General features: G+C 43.6%; 2 protein-coding genes across 2 annotated transcripts; one reads left to right on the forward strand and one right to left on the reverse strand.

The window, feature by feature from the left end:
- Positions 1-1,872: 1,872 nt before the first annotated feature.
- LOC129862077 (eukaryotic translation initiation factor 4 gamma 2-like) lies at positions 1,873-16,463 on the forward strand. The gene is made up of 22 exons (XM_055933425.1): positions 1,873-2,106; positions 2,861-2,963; positions 3,851-3,909; positions 4,403-4,468; positions 5,194-5,319; positions 5,601-5,703; positions 5,833-5,964; positions 6,142-6,208; positions 6,317-6,468; positions 6,658-6,768; positions 8,532-8,714; positions 9,182-9,317; positions 9,665-9,840; positions 10,100-10,192; positions 10,644-10,757; positions 10,995-11,099; positions 12,649-12,864; positions 13,120-13,378; positions 13,570-13,774; positions 14,056-14,309; positions 14,542-14,663; positions 14,937-16,463. The coding sequence occupies exons 3-22, from the start codon at positions 3,869-3,871 to the stop codon at positions 15,000-15,002; spliced, it is 2,727 nt and encodes a 908-aa protein (XP_055789400.1). The 5' UTR covers positions 1,873-2,106; positions 2,861-2,963; positions 3,851-3,868; the 3' UTR covers positions 15,003-16,463.
- Positions 15,550-19,699, reverse strand: LOC129862951 (uncharacterized). Its single transcript, XM_055935054.1, has 8 exons — positions 19,400-19,699; positions 18,906-19,046; positions 18,437-18,637; positions 18,043-18,230; positions 17,575-17,788; positions 17,225-17,323; positions 17,036-17,097; positions 15,550-16,864 (listed from the first exon to the last, which is right to left on the reverse strand). The coding sequence occupies exons 1-8, from the start codon at positions 19,697-19,699 to the stop codon at positions 16,705-16,707; spliced, it is 1,365 nt and encodes a 454-aa protein (XP_055791029.1). The 3' UTR covers positions 15,550-16,704.
- Positions 19,700-26,904: the final 7,205 nt, after the last annotated feature.

Raw genomic sequence — 26,904 nt, forward strand, 5'->3', positions numbered from 1 at the left:
AAAATGTTTTCACAAAAGTAGTACACTGGGGCTTTACTAGTCTTGTATTAATAGACGGATGTAAAAAAATTATCTGCATCCCCACATTATACCCCCACAGCAAAACTACTTTCCTTGGCTATGGGTATGCACGCATGATACGCATACAGAGAGAGAGAGAGCAACTCCATGTAAGAGTTTGTGAACTCTTTTCATCCCTCAGGAGCAGTGGTGTAAAGTAAAAATACTTTAAAGTACTACTTAATTCGTTTTTTGGGGGTATTTGTACTTTGCTTTACTATTCATATTTTAACAACTTTAACTTTACTACATTCCTAAAGATAATAATGTACTTTTTACCCCATACATTTTCCCTGATACCCAAAAGTACTTTTGAATGCTTAGTAGTACAGAAAAATGATCCGATTCACACACTTATCAAGAGAACATCCCTACTGCCTCTGATCTTAGTTTGTAAATTATGTCTGAGTGTTGGAGTTTGCCCCTGGCTATCCGTAAAAATAAGGCCATCTGGTTTGCTCAATGTAAGGAATTTGAAAGGATTTATACTTTTACTTTTGATACTTTTTATTTTTCAATTACATTTACTTTTGATATTTAAGTATATTTTAAACCTAATACTTTTAGACAAGTAGTATTTTACTGGGTGTTTTTCACTTGAGTCATTTTCTATTAAGGTACCTTTACTTTTACTCAAATATGACATTTGGGTACTTTTCCACCACTGATGAGGAGCTGCTGTACATTTTGAGTGGTGCCCCCTGCTATTTCCTGATCCACTCACTCTACTACACCTATGCTCTCCGCCTACATTTGCATATACTCCGAATTAATTTCATGCACTTATGCAACCTGAGATATTGGCTAAAACCACTGCTGTAGTAGGCCTGCTGCCAAGACCCATCCTCAAACATTCTGCTTACTGTACTGCTTTTCCAATTCCAACATATCCCATGTTACACAAACCAATAGCTTCTATCATACCCTAGTCAAACGCATACATCCAAACGCCAAACCTGAATTATTATTAATAACTAAAAACATGGATTTCACCTCCTACACATGATAGCTTTATAAGGAATTTGCGCTCATGGTTGTCTTGTAGGCTAATTTACTCTAGTGCATTGCTCTCCAATCCTCCTGTAGGTTTTCACTCCAACCAGTTGTAACTAACCTGATTCAGTTTATTAACCAGCTAATTATTAGAATCAAGTGTGCTAGATTCTAGATTAGGGTTGGGGCAAAAACCTACAGGATTATAACTCTTCAGGAACAGGGTTGGAGAGCCCTGCTCAAGTGCTCAATCCTAGAATACAGGTGACTAGGTAGCACCATGATATTCTTCTGCTCCACTGAATAGATGTGGGCCTACCAGACATTGGTTTCAATGCATTTTGATAATATATCACAGTAGCAGTTGAATTTGTCATTTGGAGCCGAGCCAGAGATAGGTCAACTAGCCTCTCGGCCCCACCCTCCACTAGTGATGCTGACAGGGATACAGACAACTTCTTATTCTACAAATTAGGCTCATTTCTAGTTTTAGGCTAAACTAAACGAACACTTCTGCTACTCGAAATGTGCGTTCACGAGTATCCTATCCACCTTCAGCATGCACAAAAAATTGCAGTGTGCATTTTACTCATCCTTGCCCCTAGGAAGGTTTGAACTGCTGCTGTTTCTTGTATATTTCATAAACGTCAAATCCCTTTCCCTGCACTGCGGCTGAGTGAAATGTACGTCAATCAACTACAAGGGGCGGCTACCCTTAGCTAATAGCCACTCTCATTGGGTAATTGTAAATGTAGGCACTGCCTTCAAAATATGTTTTAGTTGTGATTCGCTAAAAGAGACATAGCAACGAATTGCGTGAACAATGCATATTGTGACATTTCGGCCCCTACAGATCGAGTTCATGAATGACGTCGTAGATAGACTACCTTTTAGTCTTCTCTAGCACGAAGGAAAAGTGTACGTTCAGATAGCTACTCTGTCGTACATGATATCATTGGCTGTCTCACGCTTTCAAATTACCTTTTTTTTTTTCTTTTACATTTCTTCTTTTGTGCCCACCCAAAATACAACACTGAAGTTCTTTTAGTAAAGGTAAGATTCAAATTTCCTTACCCATTTGCACCAGTTTTTCTAAAATGGCTACCCTATGCTAGCTAGATAGCCTCGCCAGCTGATTACTGCATAAAATGGCGTCGTGATGGAATAACATGGTCATGTTTTAATGCTGCCATGCGGTTACCGGCTAATTATAGACAAATGTTGAAACATTACAAACATATTTGTTATACACTGACTGACACATGACCAACAGTTCAACACATTATACAGAACATTATACTTCCTTTTAGCTAGCTAACTAGCTAGTTACGTTCAAGCCATGGGGGCTAGCATGCTAGTTAGTTAACGGTAGAGCCATAGAAATAAGAATAAATAGAACCGTCGTCCCCATTCAACGTTCCAAGCCCGTTCTAGTCATACTTTTTTTTTCTATGATTAGTGCTAGCGCAATCTAACGTTAGCTAATATCACACATTTCTGATCTCACTTTACTAAGATGATGTACACATTCACTATTCCACAATGAACAAATGTCTGTCTTGAAAAAATTGCTAAAAGTAGCAGGTTTTAACGGTAACTGGAGAAACTTGCCTTGACAGGGAGTGCTGGCGTAGCTAACGTTAGCTAATTAGCCAGCTAGCCTTTGCTTTGTTGCGCTTGACAAAGACTGCCGTCGAAGACATCTTTACCGGCAGGCTAATTAGTGAACAGCCCTTGTAATTTTTGGTAGAGTATGCAACTCATGATATTAACGTTAGTGTATGATGCATATCTTTCTCTCCTACAGCACCGTTTTCGCCACCCCTCCCTATTATTATTTTAAAGATTCATCGTTGTCAAGCCGCCAAAGTGGAGAGTGTGATTGCAGAAGGGGGTGCTTCTCGTTTCAGGTATGGTCTTCCCTTGGTAGGAATCCCTTTTTAGAAAATGAATGGACACTTCCAAATAGCTACTCACACAATAGGGTTTCATCAGCAGCATCTGCTCTCTGTGCTGTGGCATTTGTTCCTCATAACCCACCCTTTAGCTGTATGGAAGTACATGGCTAGTACATTATTGAGTACTGCCCGTTGATGATCAGAAACTACCCACCCCAATGGATCAGTAAGCCACTGCTCTCAAATCAAATTTTATTGGTCAGGAACACATCTTTAGCAGATGTTTTTGCAGGTCCCTGGCTCTTAACTATTACACGATATTACAGCAATCCAACAGTATAGTCTCTGCCCCACAGAGATCTTCCAAACATGTCACTTGACATTGATGTCATCCAAAGGCTTTAGGGTCAGGATGCTGTCAAACTACATTCAAAGCCATGACTCAAAAATGTGTCAAACTGACACTGTATAACATAAAATAGTATAGCACTGACTGTGATAAGATTATTATTCCTACTCTGAATGTGCACAATGTCGTACCAGCCAGCTCCTGCTCCCAAACAATTGACAGTGACAAATGTTTTGTGTCCTCTGTATGTTGGCAATTGTAATTAGCAATGTTTATTCATAAAGATTTCAGGGTCACTAAAACGCCACTACCATTTCGGATGTACTGATATTGAAATCTGCACCACGCCCCTTTTTGGTTTACGGTGGAACCAGGGATGGCAAGACTGAATTTCTCCCTATTTCCACCATTGTTTCACAGTCAATATTGCAATGAATCGTTATGACTTGTTTATTTGGCCTCACTGGCTTACCCATCCAGGGGTAGGCTATGTTATCCCAATAATGTGATCTGCCTAATGTGATAATTAATGTACTTGCTTTCCATGAAGATTAAGACCGTGGATATTATGCAACAAGAATGGCTTCAACAAAGCAAAATCAAGGAAAAGTGGGTTACTCTTTATGCTCAAAATGTTGAATGTAAATAAGTGTTCCGATCCACAGTGGTGATATTACTATGGTGATGATAACACGGTCCTATGTCAATCCATTGTGATTTGTCATATCTTTATGGCTGACATAGGCCTATGTGTTTCCAGATTCTCCTTGACAGTAACAGTGGTAACTTAAGCTTGAAGTAGGCTAAAGACCTAAATGAATAGGTGACAACGGAGCCGTGTGTATGTATGTGTGTGTGTGTATATATATTTGTTTTTTAATTAATATATATAAGGCTCTGGGTAACAATGTATTGACAAATCTTGGGGAACCAACTGTATGGTGCTTAAATCGCAAGCACTTTTTAGCTTCCACTTACAGGACATTATTGGAATATAGATGGGTGTGTGAAGCTGCTAGCAACTTTTTCAATTAGTGAAACATTGACAATTCCTGTGCAATGGTCTTGCATAATGAATAATGTTCTCTTTTTATCCTAACAGTGCTTCTTCGGGAGGAGGAGGTGTTAGGGGTGCACCTCAGCACAATCCCAAGACTGTCGGCAACAGGTAGGCCTACCACACAGGCCCACACAGGCATGATCCCCAGAAACTGTCCCTTAGGGTCCTCAAATAATAAACTCTGGCCCCTGCCATTTCCCCCGGTTTTTATTTAAAATATTTTAACTTTATTTAACTAGGCAAGTCAGTTAAGAACAAATTCTTATTTTCAATGACAGCCTAGGAACAGTGGGTTAACTGCCTTGTTCAGGGGCAGAATGACAGATTTTTACCTTGTCAGCTCGGGGATTCGATCTTGCAACCTATTGGTTACTAGTCCAACGCTCTAACCACTAGGCTAGGTGTCACCCCAGCTAGCCTAGTGGTTAGCTAGAAGGCCTTTAAAACGTTTTTTATTTATTTTTTAAATACCTTTTATTTAACTTAAGAACAAATTCTTATTTGAAATGGCGGCCTATACCGGCCAAACCCGGACGATGCTGGGTCAATTGTGGGACTCCCAATCACGGTCGGTTGTGATACAGCCTGGATTTGGACCAGGGTGTCTGTAGTGACGCCTCTAGTATTGAGATGTAGTGCCGTAGACCGCTGCACCACTCAGGAGCCCTATAAACTTTTTTGTATGTCAACTAGAGGCCTATGTGTTTGAGTGGAGTTGTTTATCATTAAAGAGCATCATCGTCATCCTCTGTGTTTTCTGTCACCTTTATGTACTGGTGGCCAGTGTGATCACTTGGAGCCGTAGCTTAACAGTCTCCTTTCTCTTACTCCAGCGAGTTCCTGGGGAAACCCCCAGGGCACAGCGCTCCGAAATGGGTTCCTTCACGAAGCACTAGACGAGATGCCAACTCCAGCAATGAAAAAGAGCGACACGATGCAATCTTCAGGAAAGTGAGGGGGTAAGTCTGTGTCAAGAAATGCAATTTGGCCACCAATTGGTTTAAGTGTAATCGCCTCACTGACAAGATGTTCTCAGTTGTGTGATTTGGTTTTATCATGCTTGGTGCCTACATGAGCACATGCTTCTCTATCAGGTGATGTTTACTACAGCAGAGAACTGCAACTCTTTTTTTTGGCTAACAAGCAAAGCTTGTTGCTTTCTCAACCCCTCTTGATTAGGCATGTACCCCTGACTTGACATTTTCCTGTTCTTTCCTTTCCCCGCTCTTCTCAACTGTAGCATACTCAACAAGCTCACGCCTGAGAAGTTTGACAAGCTATGCCTTGAGCTACTCAACGTGGGCGTAGATACAAAACTCGTCCTTAAAGCAATCATCTTGCTGGTAAGTAAGGCTCTGTTTCCCCTTAACTGTCTGCTCTGTGCAAATTTATTCCATAATTCCTTGGCATACTCCATGTGTGACTCATACTTGTTTTTTTAAATGTCCTTTTCTCTCCTCCCTCCTGTCCAGATTGTAGACAAAGCCCTAGAAGAGCCCAAGTATAGCTCGCTCTATGCTCAGCTATGTCTGCGTTTGGCAGAGGACGCACCAAACTTTGATGGCCCTTCATCCGAAATCCAAACATCCCAAAAGCAGAGCACTGTAAGCATCAAATTTGGATAGCTTTTATTCTGCATGGTTCTGTCTTCTAATCAACTTAAAACTGTGCTGTGCATTAGCGTCTAGAAAATGCAATATTTATTTTCCTAATGTCCAAGTGGCTGTATAGAATGTCACTGGTCCTGATGTTCAATCTCAAATGTTGTCCTGATTTTGCAGACCTTCAGAAGACTTCTAATTTCCAAGCTTCAAGATGAATTTGAAAACCGCAGCAGAAATGTTGAAAGTGAGTACTACTACTTCCCTACACGGCTCCTTTGGAAAATGTCCAACCACCAGACCACCCATTGACTCACCATTGTACTTGTACTAACTCAGTTTTTTCTTCCCCTAGTCTATGACAAACATGACAACCCTCTTACTTCTGAGGAGGAGGAGCAGCGTGCCATTGCCAAGATCAAGATGCTTGGAAACATTAAATTCATCTCGGAACTTGGCAAACTCGACCTCATCCATGAATCTATCCTTCATAAGTGCATCAAAACAGTACGTTCACTCTAGTTCTTTTGGATTTTTTTTTTGCAGACCTTTTTATCACTGATTGACAACTTCTGATACAACTTTGTCCTTGAATACATTTGATTTCTGCTATGCTTGACAATCTTAGTTACATGTTTTACTGGCACGGGTCCCTAATATGCCACTTGTATAACACCGTCATCTTCCTCTCCCCAGCTTTTGGAAAAGAAGAAGAGAGTCCAGCTCAAGGATATGGGGGAGGATGTGGAGTGTCTCTGTCAGATAATGAGAACAGTGGGCCCTAGACTTGACCATGACAAAGCTAAGGTACGCTCTCTTTTCCCCTATCAGTCTGGCTGTGGTCCCTGCTGCTCCACTTGGCACATAGCCAAGCAGTATGTCTCTGTCATGTACAGTTGAAGTCGGAAGTTTACATACACCTTAGCCAAATACATTTAAACTCCGTTTTTCACAATTCCTGACATTTAATCCTAGTAAAAATGCCCTGTGTTAGGGCTATTAGGATCACCACTTTAATTTAAGAATGTGAAACATCAGAATAATAGTAGAACATTATTTATTTCTGCTTTTATTTCTTTCATCACATTCCCAGTGGGTCAGAAGTTTACACACTCAATTAGTATTGCCTTTAAATTGTTTAACTTGGGCCAAATGTTTCAGGTAGCCTTCCACAAGCTTCCCACAACAAGTTTGGTGAATTTTGGCCCATTCCTCCTGACAGAGCTGTTGTAACTGAGTCAGGTTTATAGGCCTCCTTGCTTGCACATGCTTTTTCAGTTCTGCCCACAAATTTTGGAGGATTGAGGTCAGGGTTTTGTGATGACCACTCCAATACCTTGACTTTGTTGTCCTTAAGCCATTTTGCCACAACTTTGGAAGTATGCTTGGGGTGATTGTCCATTTGGAAGACCCATTTGTGACCAAGCTTTAACGTCCTGGCTGATGTCTAATATATCCACATAATTTTCCTGCCTCGTGATGCCATCTATTTTGTGAAGTGCAGTAAAGCACCCCCACAACATGATGCTGCCACCCCCGTGCTTCACGGTTGAGATGGAGTTCTTCGGCTTGCAAGCATCCCCCTTTTTCTTCACAACACAACGATGATCATTATGGCCAAACAGTTCTATTTTTGTTTCATCAGACCAGAGGACATTTCTCCAAAATGTACTATCTTCGTCCCCATGTGCAGTTGCAAACTGTTGTCTGGCTTTTTTATGGCGGTTTTGGAGCAGTGGCTTCTTCCTTGCTGAGCGGCCTTTCAGGTAATGTCGATATAGGACTCGTTTTACTGTATATATAGATACTTTTGCACCCGTTTCCTCCAGCCTCTTCACAAGGTCCTTTTCTGTTGTTCTGGGATTGATTTGCACTTTTCGCAACAAAGTACGTTCATCTCTAGGAGACAGAATGCGTTTCCTTCCTGAGCAGTATGATGGCTGCGTGGTCCCATGGTGTTTGTACAGATGAACGTGGTATCTTCAGGCATTTGGAAATTGCTCCCAAGAATGAACCAGACTTGTGGAAGTCTACACATTTTTTTTTCTGAGGTCTTGGCTGATTTATTTTGATTTCCCCATGATGTCAAGCAAAGAGGCACTGAGTTTGATGGTAGGCCTTACATCCACAGGTACACCTCCAATTGACTCAAATTATGTCAATTAGCCGATCAGAATTTTCTGAAGCCATGACATTTTCTGTAATTTTCCAAGCTGTTTAAAGGCACAGTCAACTTCGTGTATGTAAACTTCTGACCCATTGGAATTGTGATACAGTGAAATAATCTGTTTGTAAACAAGTTGTTGGGAAAATGACTTGTCATGCTCAAAGTAGATGTCATAACCGACTTGCCAAAACTATAGTTTGTTAACAAGAAATGTGTGGAGTGGTTGAAAACGAGTTTTAATGACTCCAACATAAGTGTATGTAAACTTCCCACTTGAACTGTATGTCTTCTCTCTGTCATGACACAGCTGTCCCCCCAGTCTTAAATCAATCAGTACTTTGGCCCAATGCGATTTGTGAGGGTGTATGTGCCCGTGCCCTAACACCACTGTTCATCTTCCCAGTCTTTAATGGACCAGTACTTTGGCCGTATGCTATCCTTAATGAACAACAAGGAGTTGCCTGCCAGGATCCGCTTCCTGCTGCAGGACACGGTGGAGCTGCGGGACAACAACTGGGTCCCCCGCAAAGCATTCATCGACAACGGACCAAAGACCAACAACCAGATCCGCCAGGAGGCAGTGAAAGTGAGTCAGTTCCAGTATTGTCCACACTATGGACTGTGAGTCTGTTGTTCAATCTCAGGGAAGGGGGGGACACAAATTGAGGAAGTTTGTGTATACAAACATCTTAAGGCAAAGTAGCATTTATTTGGTGCACTGTCTTTGAACCTGTGATGCCCTACCCGTGGTCTCAGGCCAAACTACAGTTGCTACAGCAGCCCTAGGCTTGTTTGTAACTGATGCTTCCTGGCAACCCCACCGGGTCTTTCTTTTAAAAGAAACTTGCAATGTATTATACACCAGAGAAAATCTGTCTTCTGAATGGTCGCATGCTTCCATTAGATGCACTGAGCAAACCTCTACTAAGAGTGGTAAGTGGCAGAGAATGCTCATGGCTATATTACTACAGCATCAAGAACCAACAAATAAGATGTGTTTTGGGCTTTTTTGAGCCCAGCTCATTGGTATGTGTCTATATTCTCCCTCCACAGGATTTGGGTGTTTTCATTCCAGCGACCATGGCCCAGGGGATGAAGATGGACTTCTTCTTGGAAGGCCCCTTCATGCCCAACCGCATGAAAATGGAGACTCTCGGGGGATTGGCTGACATGTTTGGGCAAATGCCAGGTACGTGTGGGCTTAGGTTAGTCTAGCTTTAAAATGTTTCATGCAGTGCTGATGACGTAGTAAAAGTTGTATGCTATTTTTCTCACTCGAGTTGTGTTCTGATTGAGTTGATCCCTGATGAATATGCGACCACAAAAGGGGTCACCAAGCCCAAAAAGTTTGAGAACCCCTGTTCTAGATAACCCATTCCAATCTGAGTGTTCCAAAACGTTCTCCTGCTGAACGCGCCCCTGGTTTCCTCCATTAAACACTAGTTGTCTGACAGTGTTTGCGGGGCTCATTTATGCTTATCAGCACTTTAAAACTGTGACAGCCAGATGTAATTTTGTCACTTCCTACACTCTCAGGCGGTGGGATCGGGACGGGCCCGGGGGTCATTCAGGACCGGTTCTCTCCCACTATGGGACGTCATCGCTCCAATCCGCTCTACAACGGCAATGGACACAACAGCCACAACACCGCCCCCCAACCACAGTCTCAGTTCGAAATGGGTGCCAACAAGCCCTTCATCAAGTCCAACCAGGTAATCTTGCAGCCTTGATGATTATTAAACTAGCAGTAAATCATTGGATCTGATCAGCTACTTTGATTTAATGCCGTTTTAATGTTTTTAAGAACAGGAGCGAGTTGGCCAGATTGATGGTTTAGTCACCTTTCAGCATATATGAAACATTGTTTTCAGGGCATGTATACACAACTGAGATGAGCTGTCCCTCCTTCCTGCTTGTTACACTTCTTGCTAGTGCCACCTATTGATGCTCTTTGTCTGGTCTGTTTTCCAGGTGCAGAATCTGCATTTCCAGAACCAGCCGGTCCAGTCCAACAAGGACATGCCTCCACGCTTCAGCAAGAAGGGACAACTGAACCTAGATGAGGTACAGGAATCTACCACCAGTCTGGCCACATTCCTAGTCAGAAGAAAAACCCCTCTGACTATAGAGCACAAGAGGCAAACCAGCAGTGTTTAAGACTGAGAATAAGCCTAGTCATGGATTAAAAAGCATTTCATGTAGAATTTCCATAGGGAGTGTAGTCTAAGATTACATTTAGTCCATGAAACCAGCCCTAAACATCTTTATTGGGAGGGAAGACATTTGTTCCATGGTGTTTTTAGTCTACTCAAGCAAGCAGATTATAAAACAACGGAATTAAACTGTCTCTTGTGTCCTACTCCCTGCTCTCCTACGCTACATCGTTTCTTCTGGTCCATTGCCTGTGAGACATGAGGGCATGATATTATGCTCATCTCAGAATATCGCCCTTTCCAAGATGCCATGCTAACCATTTTGCTACTGTTTCCCCTCACATCGACCTTCTGTGTTGTAGATCAGCCTGAGACCGGCTCAGTCTTTCCTCCTCAACAAGAACCAGGTTCCCAAATTGCAGCCCCAGATGCCCACTATGATCCCCCCCAGCACCAACACCCCTCCAATGGGACAGGTAAGACCGAGCACAGCAAAAACCCTCCTCACCTTTTTAACACCCCAGCATTTCAAACTGTTGGGGTAATTTCATTTCAAATCAGGAAGAAAAACTGAAATTCCTCATTTGAACATTGATTTCAATTTTCTTGAATTGAAAAGGAATTGACCCCTACTGATTCCAACTGGGGTTTTGGGTGCTTGTCCTGTTGGATGTTCCAATGTAGTTGACCTAGGCTTCCCTCTTCTCTCCCAGTCTCCACAGCTCGGCCTCAAAAGCAACCCTCTTCCCATTCAGGAGAAACCTCTGAAGAGCAGCAAGAAACCGCCGCCGGCTAGGGAAGAGCTGCTAAAAATAACGGTAGGCAACAATTTTGTACCTGTGTGACTGACAAACTCAGCAAAAAATAAACGTCAACTGCGTTTATTTTCAGCAAACTTAACGTGTAAATATTTGTATGAACATAAGATTCAACAACTGAGATATAAACTGAACAAGTTTCACAGACATGTGACTATCAGAAATGGAATAATGTGTCCCTGAACAAAGGGGTGTCAAAATTAATAGTATCTGGTGTGGCCACCAGCTGCATGAAGTACTGCAGTGCATCTCCTCATGGACTGTACCAGATTTGCCAGTTCATGCTGTGAGATGTTACCCCACTCTTCCACCAAGGCACCTGCAAGATCCTGGACATTTCAGGGGGGAATGGCTTATCCCTCCGATCCAACAGGTTCCAGACGTGCTCAATGGGATTGAGATCCGGGCTCTTTGCTGGCCATGGCAGAACACTGACATTCCTGTCTTGCAGGAAATCACGCACATAGCGAGCAGTATGGCCGGTGGCATTGTCATGCTGGAGGGTCATGTCAGGATGAGCCTGCAGGAAGGGTACCACATGAGGGAGGAGGATGTCTTCCCTGTAACGCACAGCGTTGAGATTGCCTGCAATGACAACAAGCGCAGTTCGATGATGGTGTGACACAACGCCCCAGACTATGACGGGCTCTACCTCCAAATCGATCCCGCTCCCCAGTGTAACGGTGTAACGCTCATTCCTCCGATGATAAACGCGAATCCGGCCGTCAGCGCTGGTGAGACAAAACCGCGACTCGTAAGTGAAGAGCACTTTTTGCCAGTCTTTTGTCTGGTCCAGCGACGGTGGGTTTGTGCCCATAGGCGACGTTGTTGCCAGTGATGACCTGACTTACAACAGGCCTACAAGCCCTCAGTCCAGCCTCTCTCAGCTGATTGCGGACAGTCTGAACACTGATGGAGGGATTGTGCGTTCCTGGTGTAACTCGGGCAGTTGTTGCCATCCTGTACCTGTCCTGCAGGTGTGATGTTCGGATGTACCGATCCTGTGCAGGTGTTGCACGTGGTCTGCCACTCTCGAGGATGATCAGCTGTCTGTCCTGTCTCCCTGTAGTGCTGTCTTAAACGTTTCACAGTATGGACATTGCAGCATGCCTAAGGCACGTTTACGCAGGGAGCCTGGGCATCTTTCTTTTGGTGTTTTTCAGTCAGTAGAAAGGCCTCTTTAGTGTCCTAAGTTTTCATAACTGACCTTAATTGCCTACCGTCTGTAAGCTGCTGGTGTCTTAAAGATTGTTCCACAGGTGCATGTTCATAAATTGCTTATGGTTCATTGAACAAGCATGGGAAACCGTGTTTAACTCCTTTACAATGAAGATCTATGAAGTTAATTTGATTTTTACAAATTTTATTTGAAAGACAGTGTCCGGAAAAGGGGCCTTTTCTTTTTTTTTTGCTGAGTTTAGGATTAAACCTTATGCAACGGTACTGTTTTCTAAAATGTAGATGTCATTGGTTTCGTGAGGCTTTATTGTGACCTACTATTGGCACTGATGCAACACTAACGAAGCTCACTTTCAATCCTTCCCTTTAGGAGACAGTTGTGACAGAGTACCTGAACGGTAAGCACATTGATGAAGCTGTTAATGGCATCAGAGAAATGAAGGCTCCCAAGCATTTTCTGGCAGAGTTGCTGGGTAAGGTCATCGTGGTGTCGCTGGACCGGTCTGACGACGACAAGGAGCACGCCAGCACCCTCATCCACACGCTGCGTACCGAGGGCCTCATCACCGGGGAGAACTTCATGCAGGTACGCGTCTTCAGTTAGCAAGTGGGTTACAGCTAATGCTACAGCACATTCAATAGGACATGATTGTCTGATTCTGTCTGTCCATGTTAATTTTGGAATGGGATCAGTGATGTAAAATACACACCACTAGGATTTAGTTTGGCAGACGTGGGTCAAATTAATGTCATGCTGTTGATGTGCTTGATAAAGCTTTGTTTTCCTCACCAATGTCTTTGGCCTAACTTTATTGGTCTCTCGCCCTCCATCACTACTTAGGCTTTCCTCAACGTGCTGGACCAGTGTCCTAAGATCGAGGTGGACGTTCCCCTGGTCAAGTCGTACCTGGCCCAGTTTGCAGCACGGGCCGTTATATCTGAGCTTGTGAGCGTGGCGGAGCTGGCCCAACCACTGGAGAACGGAACCCACTTCCCCCTCTTCCTGCTCTGCCTGCAGCAGACTGCCAGACTCAAGGACAAGGAGTGGCTCACTGACCTCTTTCAACAGAGCAAGGTCAACATGCAGAAGATGCTACCCGGTAGGTAGACAACCCTCCTTCCTACATACTCCCGCTAAAGGTGCTTCATTGACTGAAATGTTTTTCAGTTCACTGTGATGTTTAATTTGTCATGTGATGACATCTTGTGAGCATTAGACTGCAGCACATTCATCTTCCATGTCAGTGATGCTATGGCTGATCTGACCTGTCTGTCCGTTGTGGTTTTCCAGAGATAGACCAGAACAAGGACCGCATGCTGGAGATCCTGGAGGGTAAGGGCCTGAGCTTCTTGTTCCCCCTGTTGAAGCTGGAGAAGGACCTGTTGCTGCAGATCAAGGCTGACCCCTCTCCCCAGGCCATCTACAAGTGGATCAAAGACAACATCTCCCCCAAGCTCCACACCGACAAGGGTTTTGTCAACATCCTCATGACCAGGTAGGTACTGAACCTCCAGGGTGGAGACTGCTTTTTAATTTGGCTGTATTTAGACTGCTTATGGTTGAATAAAGGTATTCATTCAAGGCTCGAGCCCAATATGACAGTCTGGACTGTACTTGTCACAATATAGAATTGCCCTTTCAAGCAGTCAATTGATATATATTTTTTGAACTTTCATGTACCCTGGGGTGGGGCAAGACACGCATACACGTATGGAATGTGGAAAACACACAAATGGTAACAATTTCTATTTGAACATGCTCTTCCCCTCCTCCCAGTTTCCTGCAGTACATCTCAGGGGAGCTGTGTTGTGTGGAGGTGGTGGAGGAGGAGGAGGAGGTGGTGGAGGAGGAGGGCAGTGGTGGAGAAGAGCAGGTGGCAGGGCCCTCCAAAGAACAGCTTGACCAGGAGAAGCAGCTGCTGCTGTCCTTCAAACCAGTCATGCAAAAGTTCCTACATGACCAGCCTCAGCTGCAGGTCTCCGCCCTGTACGCCCTGCAAGTGCACTGTAACGCCAGCCACTTCCCCAAAGGTAGGTTTACTGGCCCACGCCACTGACCAGGCTGTCCATTTTTTAAATTAATAATTTGGTGTCAATGTGGTGGAAACCCATTCACTTGTTTGTTTTCCTTCAGTTGTCAGTGATCAAGATTTTATTAGTTTTTGGACATGGAAGTAGGATATTCTACTGTCTTGACCTCAGTGCAACTATGTCTCTGCTGCGGCATACTGTGGTAGAGATGTCATAATGTTGTGTGTTTCAGGCATGCTGCTGCGCTACTATGTCCACTTCTACGACATGGAGATCATTGAAGAAGAAGCCTTCCTAGCATGGAAAGAAGATATTACCCAAGAATTCCCTGGAAAAGGAAAAGCTTTATTCCAGGTACTTGTTTTGGGGAAAATCTAACATTTGACCCATGGGTAGCTAATACACTAAACCATGTGGACCCAGTCCTTAATTCTGCGAGTAAATCAAGTCGTTATGCTAGCAACCACAACAGGGTTGCGTTCAGTTGGTGGAAAGCATGTTGAAATGGTGTGAAACAGGGAGGTAGCCTACTACCTGAACTTGTCCAGTAACAGATTTTCATTATCCTTTGCTTAACATTTTGCTACACTAACTTAACATGACCCTGTATAACCTTCTCCCTGTTAGGTCAACCAGTGGCTAACCTGGTTGGAAACAGCTGAGGAAGAGGAGTCTGAAGAAGAGGCCGACTGAGAAACCAACCAGAACCGTCAGGCACCATAGAGCAGAGAAACATACTTTAACATTCAGTACAGATATGTTACCACCATCACCTCCCCCCATTATTAAACTACTGAACATAACCACTGCCAGAGACTGCTTATGTCCTGCAATATAAAGCCAAGCATGTTATCAGGGCATAGTAGATAACCGTCTGTCTCTGTGGTCTAGATAGGCTACTGAAGCTTCTGTTTTTATAGTACCTTCCATTTCACCTTAAAGGTTGATTTGTTTTGGGTCCTGTTTCTGCAATAGGAGTTGAATGTAGCCTATGGACTGACTCAACCTACAAAAGTACAGATGTAGTTTTTCTCCTACTGTGACAATGGAGTTAGTTTTGCCATATTTACTCATTGTGACAGCAGTATTGCATTTCCTCGTGGTATTATTTCTAATCCCCTTTGAAGAAAAGGCTTGTATTTGACACCTGTTTTAGCCTTCAAGTAATTCCCCTAAAGGCCATCCAAAGGATGCCCAATCTAGACAGTGAGTTAACTTTAGTAAAACCATGGATTTTGTGGGCTTGGTCAACCAACGCTTATCTGAAATACATTCTCCCATTATTTTTTTTAAACCAAAGTGCTCTTCAATGCCCTTTCACTGATGAGGAACATGTTACATTTTGTGTATATGGGGAACCTATTCCTCTCAAGCAAAGCTGTAGACTTAATACACACACATCCTTCTGTCATACCTGAGTGGCTGCAAGGCTCCGTTAACATGGAATCATATAAACTGTAAGTTAATCATTGGTGTGCTGCCGTAACATTTCAAAAGTTGTCTGTTTCTACCTCTTAGTTAGATGGGCTTTGTGTTTTGTGCTGGGATACAGAAGATCCTTTTTAGAGAGACTTGTACTAGAAAGCAAATGCAGAAGTCTTCGAAATGAATATCCTGGTCTACTTCCACAATACAACCTTGGATTGGACTTCCAATGGAGCTCCCCTTATGCGGTTCACTAGTGTTTAAGAACGTAAGAAAGTCACACTTTTTAACTTGAATTGGATAACTCAAGGTTGTTTCCCGGTCCCTTTTGCCTGCAATTTATGTCAAAGTTGGGGGTCAGGAATATATTCTCCCCAGCATATTGAGTTTATGAAAGTAGAATGATATATTTGATTTGTTTCGCAAACCAGAAATTTGGAACCAAATAAATGTTATCCTGTCTTTATTGGTGAATAAAGGTTAGAGAAAGTAATCTTGCTTCGGTCGTCCCCTTGTAGAACAGGAAAAAATGCTCAACAGACCAGTAACTCAAGTCTTAATGAAATCATGAGAAATACAATTTTAAATTTGCCCAACAAGATTAGCAAATGTGCTCTCATGCCATGTGTATTTAGAAAGCAATAGATTTTGATCATGTTGTATTCAAGGAATGACTATTGTGCACCTATTGCATAACTGTCAATAAAGTCCAATACTTGAGCACTGAAACTTGTCCTTTGCACTATTTTTATTTCAAACTATTACACATGTCTTTATAAATGGTGTTCACTTTCCCGTGCTGATCATGATTTAATTGTAGTTTAGTTTCATCTTTTGCATCATGAAAGTTGACTACTCTTCATATTTAAACAACACATTCCCTTTTTCCCTTGGTAAATAGAAAAGCATCAACAAAGACGGGCTATTTCGAAGTGGGTTGTAACTCCTCCGTGAACACTGCGTAATGCCGTCATTCCTCATCTGTTGGGATCCAGAAATATTCCACCGTTTTCCTGCTTCTCCGTGGATGCCCGGCCTCGTGCTCCCCTCCCATGCCGGGAGACAGATCACCAAAGTGAGATGGACCCAGGTCCTTCCCCACTCGCGGGGCAGATACTCTGAACATGCTCCTGGGAAAAGGAAGCAGTCACTCAAGTGTGAACATGTTTGGTACTGTACCTCTGACTGTATTTCATGTAAGCGCAACCTGACTTGGAACAACCTATTCAAGGGTTGGGAAAAAAACAACCACTGGGATTCTAGAAAACCATTTTTATTTAAGGCATCCTGTCCTTGGTTACCTGGATGAGCTCCTGTCAGCATCCTCAGGCTCTGGTGTGGAGATGAAGATTGGATCCCCTTCCTGAGAGAGGGAGAGAGTGAAGATGATTGCAGCAGGGCAAGGAGGAGTATAGAATAGCCTTCAGTTTTCACCAACATCCTCACTTGACCTATAGTGATGTTCTGTGCAATGATGGTTAAACTCTCACTGTGAAGTTCCTGGGAGTGCCATCTTGATTCTTCAGAATCTTCACCCTCTGGTCATTTTCCGTCACGCAGAGGAAAAAGCTTTTGATAGTAGCTTGACACTGGGCAGAGAACAGTCAACATAAATCAAATTAACAACTAGTGAGTAAGAATTTATCCTAGGCTTGACAATAACCAATAGCTAGCTGGTCAACAGCTAGATGGCGCTACTGTCTGATCACATCTCAACTACCTCAGTTATTGTAATGGGACCTGATTGACATGCCAGATAATCATTAGACTATAGCCCACTGAAAGACAAAAGTAGGATTATTGCTGATACATTTGGTGCTGCAGAAGGGGTCTGACTCACTGCTTTGCTCTGCCTCTGAGACTTGAGGTCCTCCTGGGCTTTGAAGATGTCTGCCAGAGCCTGATGTTTCTCCCTCCAGTTGAAACACTCGGCCGTGCGCTCCTGCCTCTCCTTCTCCACCAGCCGCCTCTCCTGGTTAGCTTCCTGCTTCGCCTGGCTGGCCTTCTCACTCTGCTCCTCCGCTACCAACGCCCTGCGCCTCGAACTCACCTCCCTGCAGACAGAGAAGACATCACAGTGGATAGTCTAATTCACCAACTGTGTGGTCTATCCGATGACTTTATAGGAGAGCCTTAAAGCCTGGCGTGGCATGTACGGTTATGGTGTCCATATTAGGACATCCTCAGCCTCAGCGGGACGTGTGTCAGTCTTATCGAGTTGTCATTCTCCTACAGAATGCATTATACTGCGTATACATAGAATATATAACATAAGAACTACATGATGCCACATTTTCTGTAGCCTTACTTTTCGTTGACTTTTGTGTTCTCATCCATCACTTGTCTGAGTTTGTGCCTCAGCGCATCCCTGTTCCCCTCCAGACATCTGTTCTCTTCCAGCAGAGCCTGTTTCTCTCCTGATATCCTGTCTAGCTTCAGCCTTGTCTCAAAATAGTTCTTCTCCGTTTGTGCCAGAAGAAGCTGAGCGTCTTGGTGCTGTTGGAGACAGTATAGACATCATCACAAGCTACTGGGTCTCTTGTATTCTACATAGGGCAAACCTGACTGAGCCAACGGTTAGTGTGTACTATTACTTGTTGCACTACTATAGGACTAATTAGTTGCAAACTGAGAGAATTGATACTATAAGCATTATCATCTGACGTGTGTGTCTGTCTGTGTTCGTGCATTTGTTTAGATACCTGTTTTTTTAGCTTCAGCAGGTCCTCGCTCAGTTGGCTCCTGTCTGCCTCTGTCAGTTCTCTGTCCTGCCTGAGGCTGTGGGCCCGGGCCTCTGCAAGTGCCCTGTGCTTCTCTGCCTCGCCCCGCGCATCGGTCGCCTCATCCGCCACTCGGGTGCACAACGTCGCCCTCTGCTGGGCCAGGTACACCTTGTGCTTCAGCTGCGGAGGCCGGAGCGAATGGGTTTTACACACAGAGGAGGAATGTTACTGTTCTCAGCTGTAATTTGACGATGCAGGAATAGACCAGTTTAAGAAGGATGATTTTCAAGTGGAGTTGAAAAGCTATAGTGGCACTGGCAAATGACCTATGAGAACTGGGAGTACTGCTCAATGTGTTGAATTAGCTCGTGTTTTCTACTGCATCGCTGTTAAATAGTGCCTGTCTTTTCTGCTGTGTTGGAGAGAGGGAGACGAAGAGGGACAGTACCTCTTTGACCTGGGCCTGGAGCTCCTGGTTAAGGTTTCTCAGGTTCCTCATGGTGAGTTCATTCTCTGTCCGCATCGTAATCCGCTCCATATGGATCTCATTGGATAGATACTTATTTTCCTTCCTCAGGTCTTCACATTCCTGAGGTTTACATAAACATGGAAACAAGACAGACACATTTTCACTTCTACATTTCTGGGTTTCATACAATCAACACGTGCGCACATGCACATGCACATGCATGCACACACTGCCGTCAGGTAGCCTAGCGGTTAAGAGCATTGGGCCGGTAACCAAAAGGTCGCTGGTTTGAATTTCTGAGACGGAAGGTGGAAAGATCTGTCGTTCTGCACTTGAGCAAGGCAGTTAACCCCCAACAACAACTGCTCTCGGGCGCCGATAAGGGGTTGGGTTAAATGCGGAAGTCACATTTCGGTTGAATGCATTCAGTTTTAGAGCTGACAAGGTATCCCCCTTTCCCTCCTAGACCTCACCTTTCTCTTCCTCACCAGCTCTCCTTGCAGATGGTTGATCTGTAGGAAGGATCCGCTGACGTTAACGCTGTGGGCACTAACCGGTCTGACGGCCCGCACAGGCCTCCTGCATGGCCTAGAGAACCCCTTCACCTCCTCCACCTGCTCCTTCCCAAACACTATCCTCCCGCCACCTCCCCCTTTCCCATTCATATTGCTGCTGCTCAGGGAGAAAGACTTGTATATCCCGTTGTCCAGCGCCAGAGGCTTTGGTGAAGAGAGGGACTGCAGGTTGCTGTGAGATGTGGCTCTCAGAGACATGTTGAATCCAGATCCAGAGATGTGGTCCGATTCAACCTTACAAGTTTGGTATACTAGGCTTTGAGTATGGATGGAACTCACCAACTGCCAAATCCCACCAAGAGATACTCTCCTTACTTCAGGAATGAAGTCCTTGTCTAGTGTTGTGTTTACTCCACTGGTCTCTGGGAGGTGAAGGATCCTATCACTGGTGGAATGGATGAAATATTCATTGGGTAATGTGATAGTTCAGCATGAGGGACTGGAGAGAAACCGTACTCTACCGGTTGTGCTTGGAAACCTTAACAGAGTGTGTGGCAGAAGTGCTGGGGTTGGGGGCCTGCTAGCTTGACTAATTACATTGCTACTTAGCGACTACTTAGAGGTGGTTGATATCACCCTCTATGAAGGAATCACTATGGAGGATCAGATTATCATATAAGTTCTCTTTAGATTTATGAATATCAGGAAAGTGAGAACAGGGGACTTTTGACTTTACTGACAAACAATTATCACACTATTTACCAGATCTCCTGGATATGTTTTTTATAGAGTGACATAATATCCCACCCTTGTTTCTACACTCTTCACTGACACTACTGGAAAAGACTGGTGGTCACTCCTGACTTTGGAAGTGTGGCCAATTAGCCTCTACTACCCTTTCTGATAGGCTCTTGTCGTATCCTTTACAAACACTGAGCTCCAGTGATCCATTTTACCCCAGAAGTGGACAGGAAACTAACCCTTCTCCCCTTTGGATGTATTATTTACACACAGTAGAACAAATCCCACTACCCTGCTTTGGTTCCACGTGAATCACTACAAAGAATGAACAGACACAACATCCATGACAACGTCTTTCAATCAAAGTGGCATCATGATAACATTATTTGTTCCTCTGGTGATGTAGAGGTTAATCAAGGACCTGCAGTGCCTAGCTCCACTCCTATTCCCCAGGTGCTCTCATTTGTTGATTTCTGTAACCGTAAAAGCCTTGGTTTCATGCATGTTAACATTAGAAGCCTCCTCCCTAAGTTTGCTTTATTCACTGCTTTAGCACACACTGCCAACCCGGATGTCTTAGCCGTGTCTGAATCCTGGCTTAGGAAGACCACCAAAAACCCTGAAATTTCCATCCCTAACTATAACATTTCCCGCAAAGATAGAACTGCCAAAGGGGGCGGTGTTGCAATCTACTGCAGCCTGCAGAGTTCTGTCTTACTATCCAGATCTCTACCCCAACAATTCGAGCTTCTAATTTAAAAAAATCCACCTTTCCAGAAACAAGTCTCTCACCATTGCTGCTTGCTATAGACCACCCTCTGCCCCCAGCTGTGCCCTGGATACCATATGTGAATTGATTGCCCCCCATCTATCTTCAGAGCTCGTGCTGCTAGGTGACCTAAACTGGGACATGCTTAACACCCCGGCCATCCTACAATCTAAGCTTGATGCCCTCAATCTCACACAAATTATCAATGAACCTACCAGGTACATCGCCAAATCCGTAAACACGGGCACCCTCATAGATTTCATCCTAACCAACTCGCACTCCAAATACACCTCTGCTGTTTTCAACCAAGATCTCAGCGATCATTGCCTCATTGCCTGCATCCATAATGGGTCTGCGGTCAAACGACCACCCCTCATTACTGTTAAATGCTCCCTAAAGCACTTCAGCTAGAAGGCCTTTCTAATCGACTTGGCCGGGGTATCCTGGAATGATATTGACCTCATCCCGTCAGTAGAGGATGCCTGGTAATTCTTTAAAAGTGCCATCTTCACCATCTTAAATAAGCATGCAACGTTAATAAAAAAACAAAACAGGAACAGATATAGCCCTTGGTTCACTCCAGACCTGTCTGCCCTTGACCAGCACAAAAACATCCTGTGGCATACTGCATTAGCATCGAATAGCCCCCGTGATATGCAACTTTTCAGGGAAGTTAGGAACCAATATACACAGGCAGTTAGTAAAGCTAAGCCTAGCATTTGCAAACATACATTTGCATCCTGTAGCACAAACTCAAAAAAGTTCTGGGACACTGTAAAGTCCATGGAGAATAAGAGCACCTCCTCCCAGCTGCCCACTGCACTAAGGCTAGGGAACACTGTCACCACCAATAAATCCACCATAATTGAGAATTTCAATAAGCATTTTTCTACCGCTGGCCATACTTTCCACATGGCTTACCCCTACCCCGCTCAACTGCCCGGCACCCCCCACAGCAACTCGCCCAAGCCTCCACCATTTTTCCTTCACCCACATCCAGATAGCAGATGTTCTAAAAGAGCTGCAAAATCTGGACCCCTACAAATTATCTGGGCTAGACAATCTGGACCCTTTCTTTCTAAAATTATCTGCCAAAATTGTTGCAACCCCTATTACTAGCCTGTTCAACCTCTCGTATCGTCTGAGATTCCCAAAGATTGGAAAGCTGCCGCGATCATCCCCCTCTTCAAAGGGGGAGGTACTCTACAACCAAACTGCTACAGACCTATATCTATCCTACCCTGCCTTTTCTAAGGTCTTCGAAAGCCAAGTTAACAAACAGATTACCGACCATTTCGAATCCCACCGTACCTTCTCCGCTATGCAATCTGGTTTTAGAGCTGGTCATGGGTGTACCTCAGCCACGCTCAAGGTCCTAAACGATATCATAACCGCCATCGATAAGAGACATTACTGTGCAGCCGTATTCATCGACCTTGCCAAGGCTTTCGACTCTGTCAATCACCACATTCTTATCTGCAGACTAAACAGCCTTGGTTTCTCAAATGACTGCCTCGCCTGGTTCACCAACTACTTCTCTGATCGAGTTCAGTGTGTCAAATCGGAGGGTCTGTTGTCCGGACATCTGGCAGTCTATGGGGGTGCCACAAGGTTCAATTCTCTGGCCGACTCTCTTCTCTGTATACATCAATGATGTCGCTCTCGCTGCTGGTGAGTCTCTGATCGACCTCTACGCAGACGACACCATTCTGTATACTGCTGGCCCTTCTTTGGACACTGTGTTAACTAACCTCCAGACGAGCTTCAATGCCATACAACTCTCCTTCCGTGGCCTCCAATTGCTCTTAAATGCAAGTAAAACTAAATGCATGCTCTTCAACCGGTCGCTGCCCGCCCGATTAGCATCACTACTCTGGACGGTTCTGACTTAGAATATGTGGACAACTACAAATACCTAGGTGTCTGGTTAGACTGTAAACTCTCCTTCCAGATCTCCAATCTAAAATTAAATCTATAATCGGCTTCCTATTTCGCCACAAAGCATCTGTAACAGTATAACTTTACGTCGTCCCCTCGCCCCGACACAGGCGCGAACCAGGGACCCTCTGCACACACCCATCGCTCCACAAAAGCCACGGCTCTTGCAGAGCAAGGAGCAACACTACATCTAGGTTTCAGAGCAAGTGACGTAACTGATTGAAACGCTACTAGCGCGTACCCGCTAACTAGCTAGCCATTTCACATCCGTTACACTCACCCCCCTTTCAACCTCCTCCTTTTTCCGCAGCAACCAGTGATCCGGGTCAACAGCATCAATGTAACAGTATAACTTTAAACCGTCCCCTCGCCCCGACACGGGCGCGAACCAGGGACCCTCTGCACACATCAACAACGGTCGCCCACGAAGCATCGTTACCCATCGCTCCACAAAGGCCACGGCTCTTGCAGAGCAAGGAGCAACACTACATCTAGGTTTCAGAGCAAGTGACGTAACTGATTGAAACGCTACTAGCGCGTACCCGCTAACTAGCTAGCCATTTCACATCCGTTACACATCCTTCACCCAAACATACCCTCGTAAAACTGACCATCCTACTGATCCTCGACTTCGGCGATGTCATTTACAAAATAGCCTCCAACACTCTACTCAACAAATTGGATGCAGTGCCATCCGTTTTGTCACCAAAGCCCCATATACTACCCACCACTGCGACTTGTATGCTCTCGTTGGCTGGCCCTCGCTTCATACTCGTCACCAAACCCACTGGCTCCAGGTCATCTACAAGTCTCTACTAGGTAAAGCCCTGCCTTATCTCAGCTCACTGGTCACCATAGCAGCACCCACCCGTAGTTTATGCTCCAGCAGGTATATCTCACTAGTCACCCCCAAAGCCAATTCCTACTTTGGCTGCCTTTCCTTCCAGTTCTCTGCTGCCAATGACTGGAACGAACTGTAAAAATCAGTTGGTCGTCATTGACCTTGCGTAGGCTTAAACAATGGTATACACTGATTTATAAGGCCATATTGGGTAAAATGCCATTTTATCTGTTCTTTTTCAGTCAGGTCGGTAAATAAATATAAATGATGGTCCCATTCTCATTTGCTTCTAACAGTACCAAAAATTAGAACAGGTCATGGTAGAAATAGTTTTAGTTACTTATCCCCGTGGTCCTGGAATTCTCTCCTGAACATTTAAAAATTTGATGATCTAGTTTTGTTGGTGGAGTTTAAACACTTGATCGGTGTATATACGATAGAAGAGTGTAATTGTCTTTAGGACAGCTGTTTTTAGTCAAGACTTTTGTGTTTTTAACGTAATATGTCATTTTTGTAGTGTATGTGTGTTTATAGTTTTGTTTAATGTTGTGTTAGTGTATGTAAGTTGTTTTGTCTGAAACGTGTTCCCCCTGCTGCTATTGGACCAGGTCCCTGTATAAATAAAATAAAACTATCTATACAAATTTTAATAGGGGAAATTCCTGTATTATTCTATGAATGAAGCGCTTTGGATGTATTGTTTAGGGGTTGGCGTGGTATCCAGGAAGAATGGCCTTGACACAAGACCTGTGTAGGGCCGTATTCTACAGTAACCTTGAACAGGCAGGATGTACTTGACAAGGTCTTTAACACTGAGATATTCAGATGACGTACAATTTACATTTTTTATCACTCCGTGCAAGCATTTTTTTTGAACAATGTCAATTTTCAAAACAGTAAATGCATTTTCAAAAGATAAATATATGAATCAAAACTATATTATAATGTGAAAATTGCAAATACATTCATCAAAAGAACACGACTGCCTTCAAAAAAGATCAACGAAATCATACTAATCTATCGAGTCCAAGCAGACAAAACAGAAAGTTAGTCTGTCTTTTAAAATTCCCATGTAGATAGATACATTTTCTTTTGCAGTCACTAAATCATTATGATCAAAATTGGAAGCATTAATATTCAAAGGTGCAGAATTACTCTCCTTTCATGCATATTTTACCAAAAGATTTCATACACATCAAAACAAATATTATTCCTGATAATTATTTTTATAAAAAATAAGCACATTGTGTGCTGGATTCATTAATCGGTATCATCCCAATCCAAATCTATGTATTCAAAACATAGGCTGGTTTGCTCATAGTTTTCTAGACCATTGGTGCACAGAAACACAATCCACAATAGAAAAAAGGAAAGATGAATACAGTGGAGGAACACAACTGATATGAATGTATTGGCCTCAATCCACACCAAAGCTCTGTGATGGAAGGTCACAATGTTGGAGATGACTTCCGACTAACCCAAAGTTACTTAGAACTAACCCAACTTCATTCTCTGCATCTATGCATGCCCACGATATTGTAACAAATAATAAACATTAGACAGTCCCATTGCCTAGATATTTCCTATATTGTACATGGTATGACACTGATGGGATGATTTATAATTTTGTGCAGTAGTATTTACTGACTGCCGGAAACAGTTAACTTAAGTGCACACATTTCTCTTCTGATGAAAATAATGTCTTACTATTCTGTGAACAAAACACTTAACAGTGAAATTTGTATTCACTGATGACATTCGTATTTAAAGTTTTGCAAAAGGTGGTCTAAGATATGCAAGTTAGGTACAAAGCCAGACGGGTACTCCAGGCCAAAATACAGTTGGTGGTACAGTAATTGAAAAAGGTTGGGAACCACTGCTATAAACCGATCCACTGTAGATTTCAACACAAAACTGTATCAGTGTGGCAACTGTTTTAAAGGATAGGATCCCCCCCCCCTCCCCTCCAATCCTCAGTTTATGAACCATGCATTACATCCCAAGACTCAATTCTAATATCGCCTGCATTACGACCCGCTTCCTGTGTTTCCTATGGGACCAATCAAATGTGGTGTTTTGCCGTGGAAATCTACAGATCAGAAGATGAGACCATAAAATCTGTGACGCAGAGAAAATACTGGATAAAAAAAAAAAAACTTCCTCTGTGTGTGTTTATGTTGTTTATCAGGAAGATGGAGGAACAGTGTGGCATCGTTTAGTAGTTTGATGAGTTGTTTTCATTCAACAATGGCTTTCCTCCACTCTTCTTAATGACTCTCTTGATGTCATTATGGGAAGGGGAATTGGCAATTCTTTCATGTTATGTGTGAGAGAAAAAAATTCTGATTCCGAACATCACTCGTTAATGTGTCCCATTCTTAAAACATAGTTTCCGATCTCAAGCAGTAACCCGACAACGAAGCCACATCTTCCTCAGCCAAGCCTCTCTTTAAAAATCAATTGGTTGCACCCACTAACCCTCACTGGGTTATGTGAACACGTTGTAGCCTGTATTCTTTGATGTGAGTGTCTGGCAGGTAGCTTACAGTTCCATGTTGATCTAAAGAGATGGGATGAGCGTCCAATCACCAGGTCAAAGAGCAGCAGAGGGAAAACCCCTTGAGAATCAGTGCTATGTTGTGAAGAAGAGCCTCCTCCTCCACTTATAGATTGGCCTGTCACACCAACCATAACTCTGCTAGACCTAAGTGCTGGTGAAACAAAAACACAAGTGGTTGAAAACCGGTCCTGTCGAAATGAGGAATGGGTCCTTGATTGTTGTTTTCCTGTCTGGCAGAAACTGTGTTCTAAATCAACCGCTAAATATGATATTATGTGCATTTGTAGACAATGCATTGGCTGTTTGTTATGACATTTCATCACATCTCATGATGAATTCATCCTGGGTCAAATGCTCACATTCGCCCTCCTGAACCCAGAATATAGCTATATCATATATTCTATAAATAAAATATGTTATTTCACAATTCATATGTTATTATGTAATAATAAAAACATATATGTGTGAGAGGTGAATCCAGAACAGGCTGTGCTCCAGAGCTGCCCCCATTTGGTTTTTAAAGGTATGTGTGGCCCCCAGTGGCCCTTGATTCGGGGGCTCCAAACAGATTTGGCCCCTCTTCCTGTTTCCTCTTTCCCAGTGTCCTCTCTGAC

This window comes from Salvelinus fontinalis, chromosome 9 (genome assembly GCF_029448725.1).
Source record: "Salvelinus fontinalis isolate EN_2023a chromosome 9, ASM2944872v1, whole genome shotgun sequence".
In the NCBI taxonomy this organism is placed as follows: domain Eukaryota; kingdom Metazoa; phylum Chordata; class Actinopteri; order Salmoniformes; family Salmonidae; genus Salvelinus; species Salvelinus fontinalis.

What these genes read in the sequence shown, in the direction of transcription:
- LOC129862077 (XM_055933425.1), top strand. Translation starts at nt 3,869, where the DNA reads ATGCAACAAGAATGGCTTCAACAAAGCAAAATCAAGGAAAA. An exon ending in AAGAGCTGCTAAAAATAACG is followed by an intron (nt 11,100 to 12,648) that starts GTAGGCAACAAT and finishes CCTTCCCTTTAG; the next exon opens with GAGACAGTTGTGACAGAGTA. An exon ending in AAGGAAAAGCTTTATTCCAG is followed by an intron (nt 14,664 to 14,936) that starts GTACTTGTTTTG and finishes TCTCCCTGTTAG; the next exon opens with GTCAACCAGTGGCTAACCTG.
- LOC129862951 (XM_055935054.1), bottom strand. Translation starts at nt 19,699, where the DNA reads ATGTCTCTGAGAGCCACATCTCACAGCAACCTGCAGTCCCTCTCTTCA. An exon ending in TGCTGAAGCTAAAAAAACAG is followed by an intron (nt 18,231 to 18,436) that starts GTATCTAAACAA and finishes TGTCTCCAACAG; the next exon opens with CACCAAGACGCTCAGCTTCT. An exon ending in CTCAGAGGCAGAGCAAAGCA is followed by an intron (nt 17,324 to 17,574) that starts GTGAGTCAGACC and finishes TTCTCTGCCCAG; the next exon opens with TGTCAAGCTACTATCAAAAG.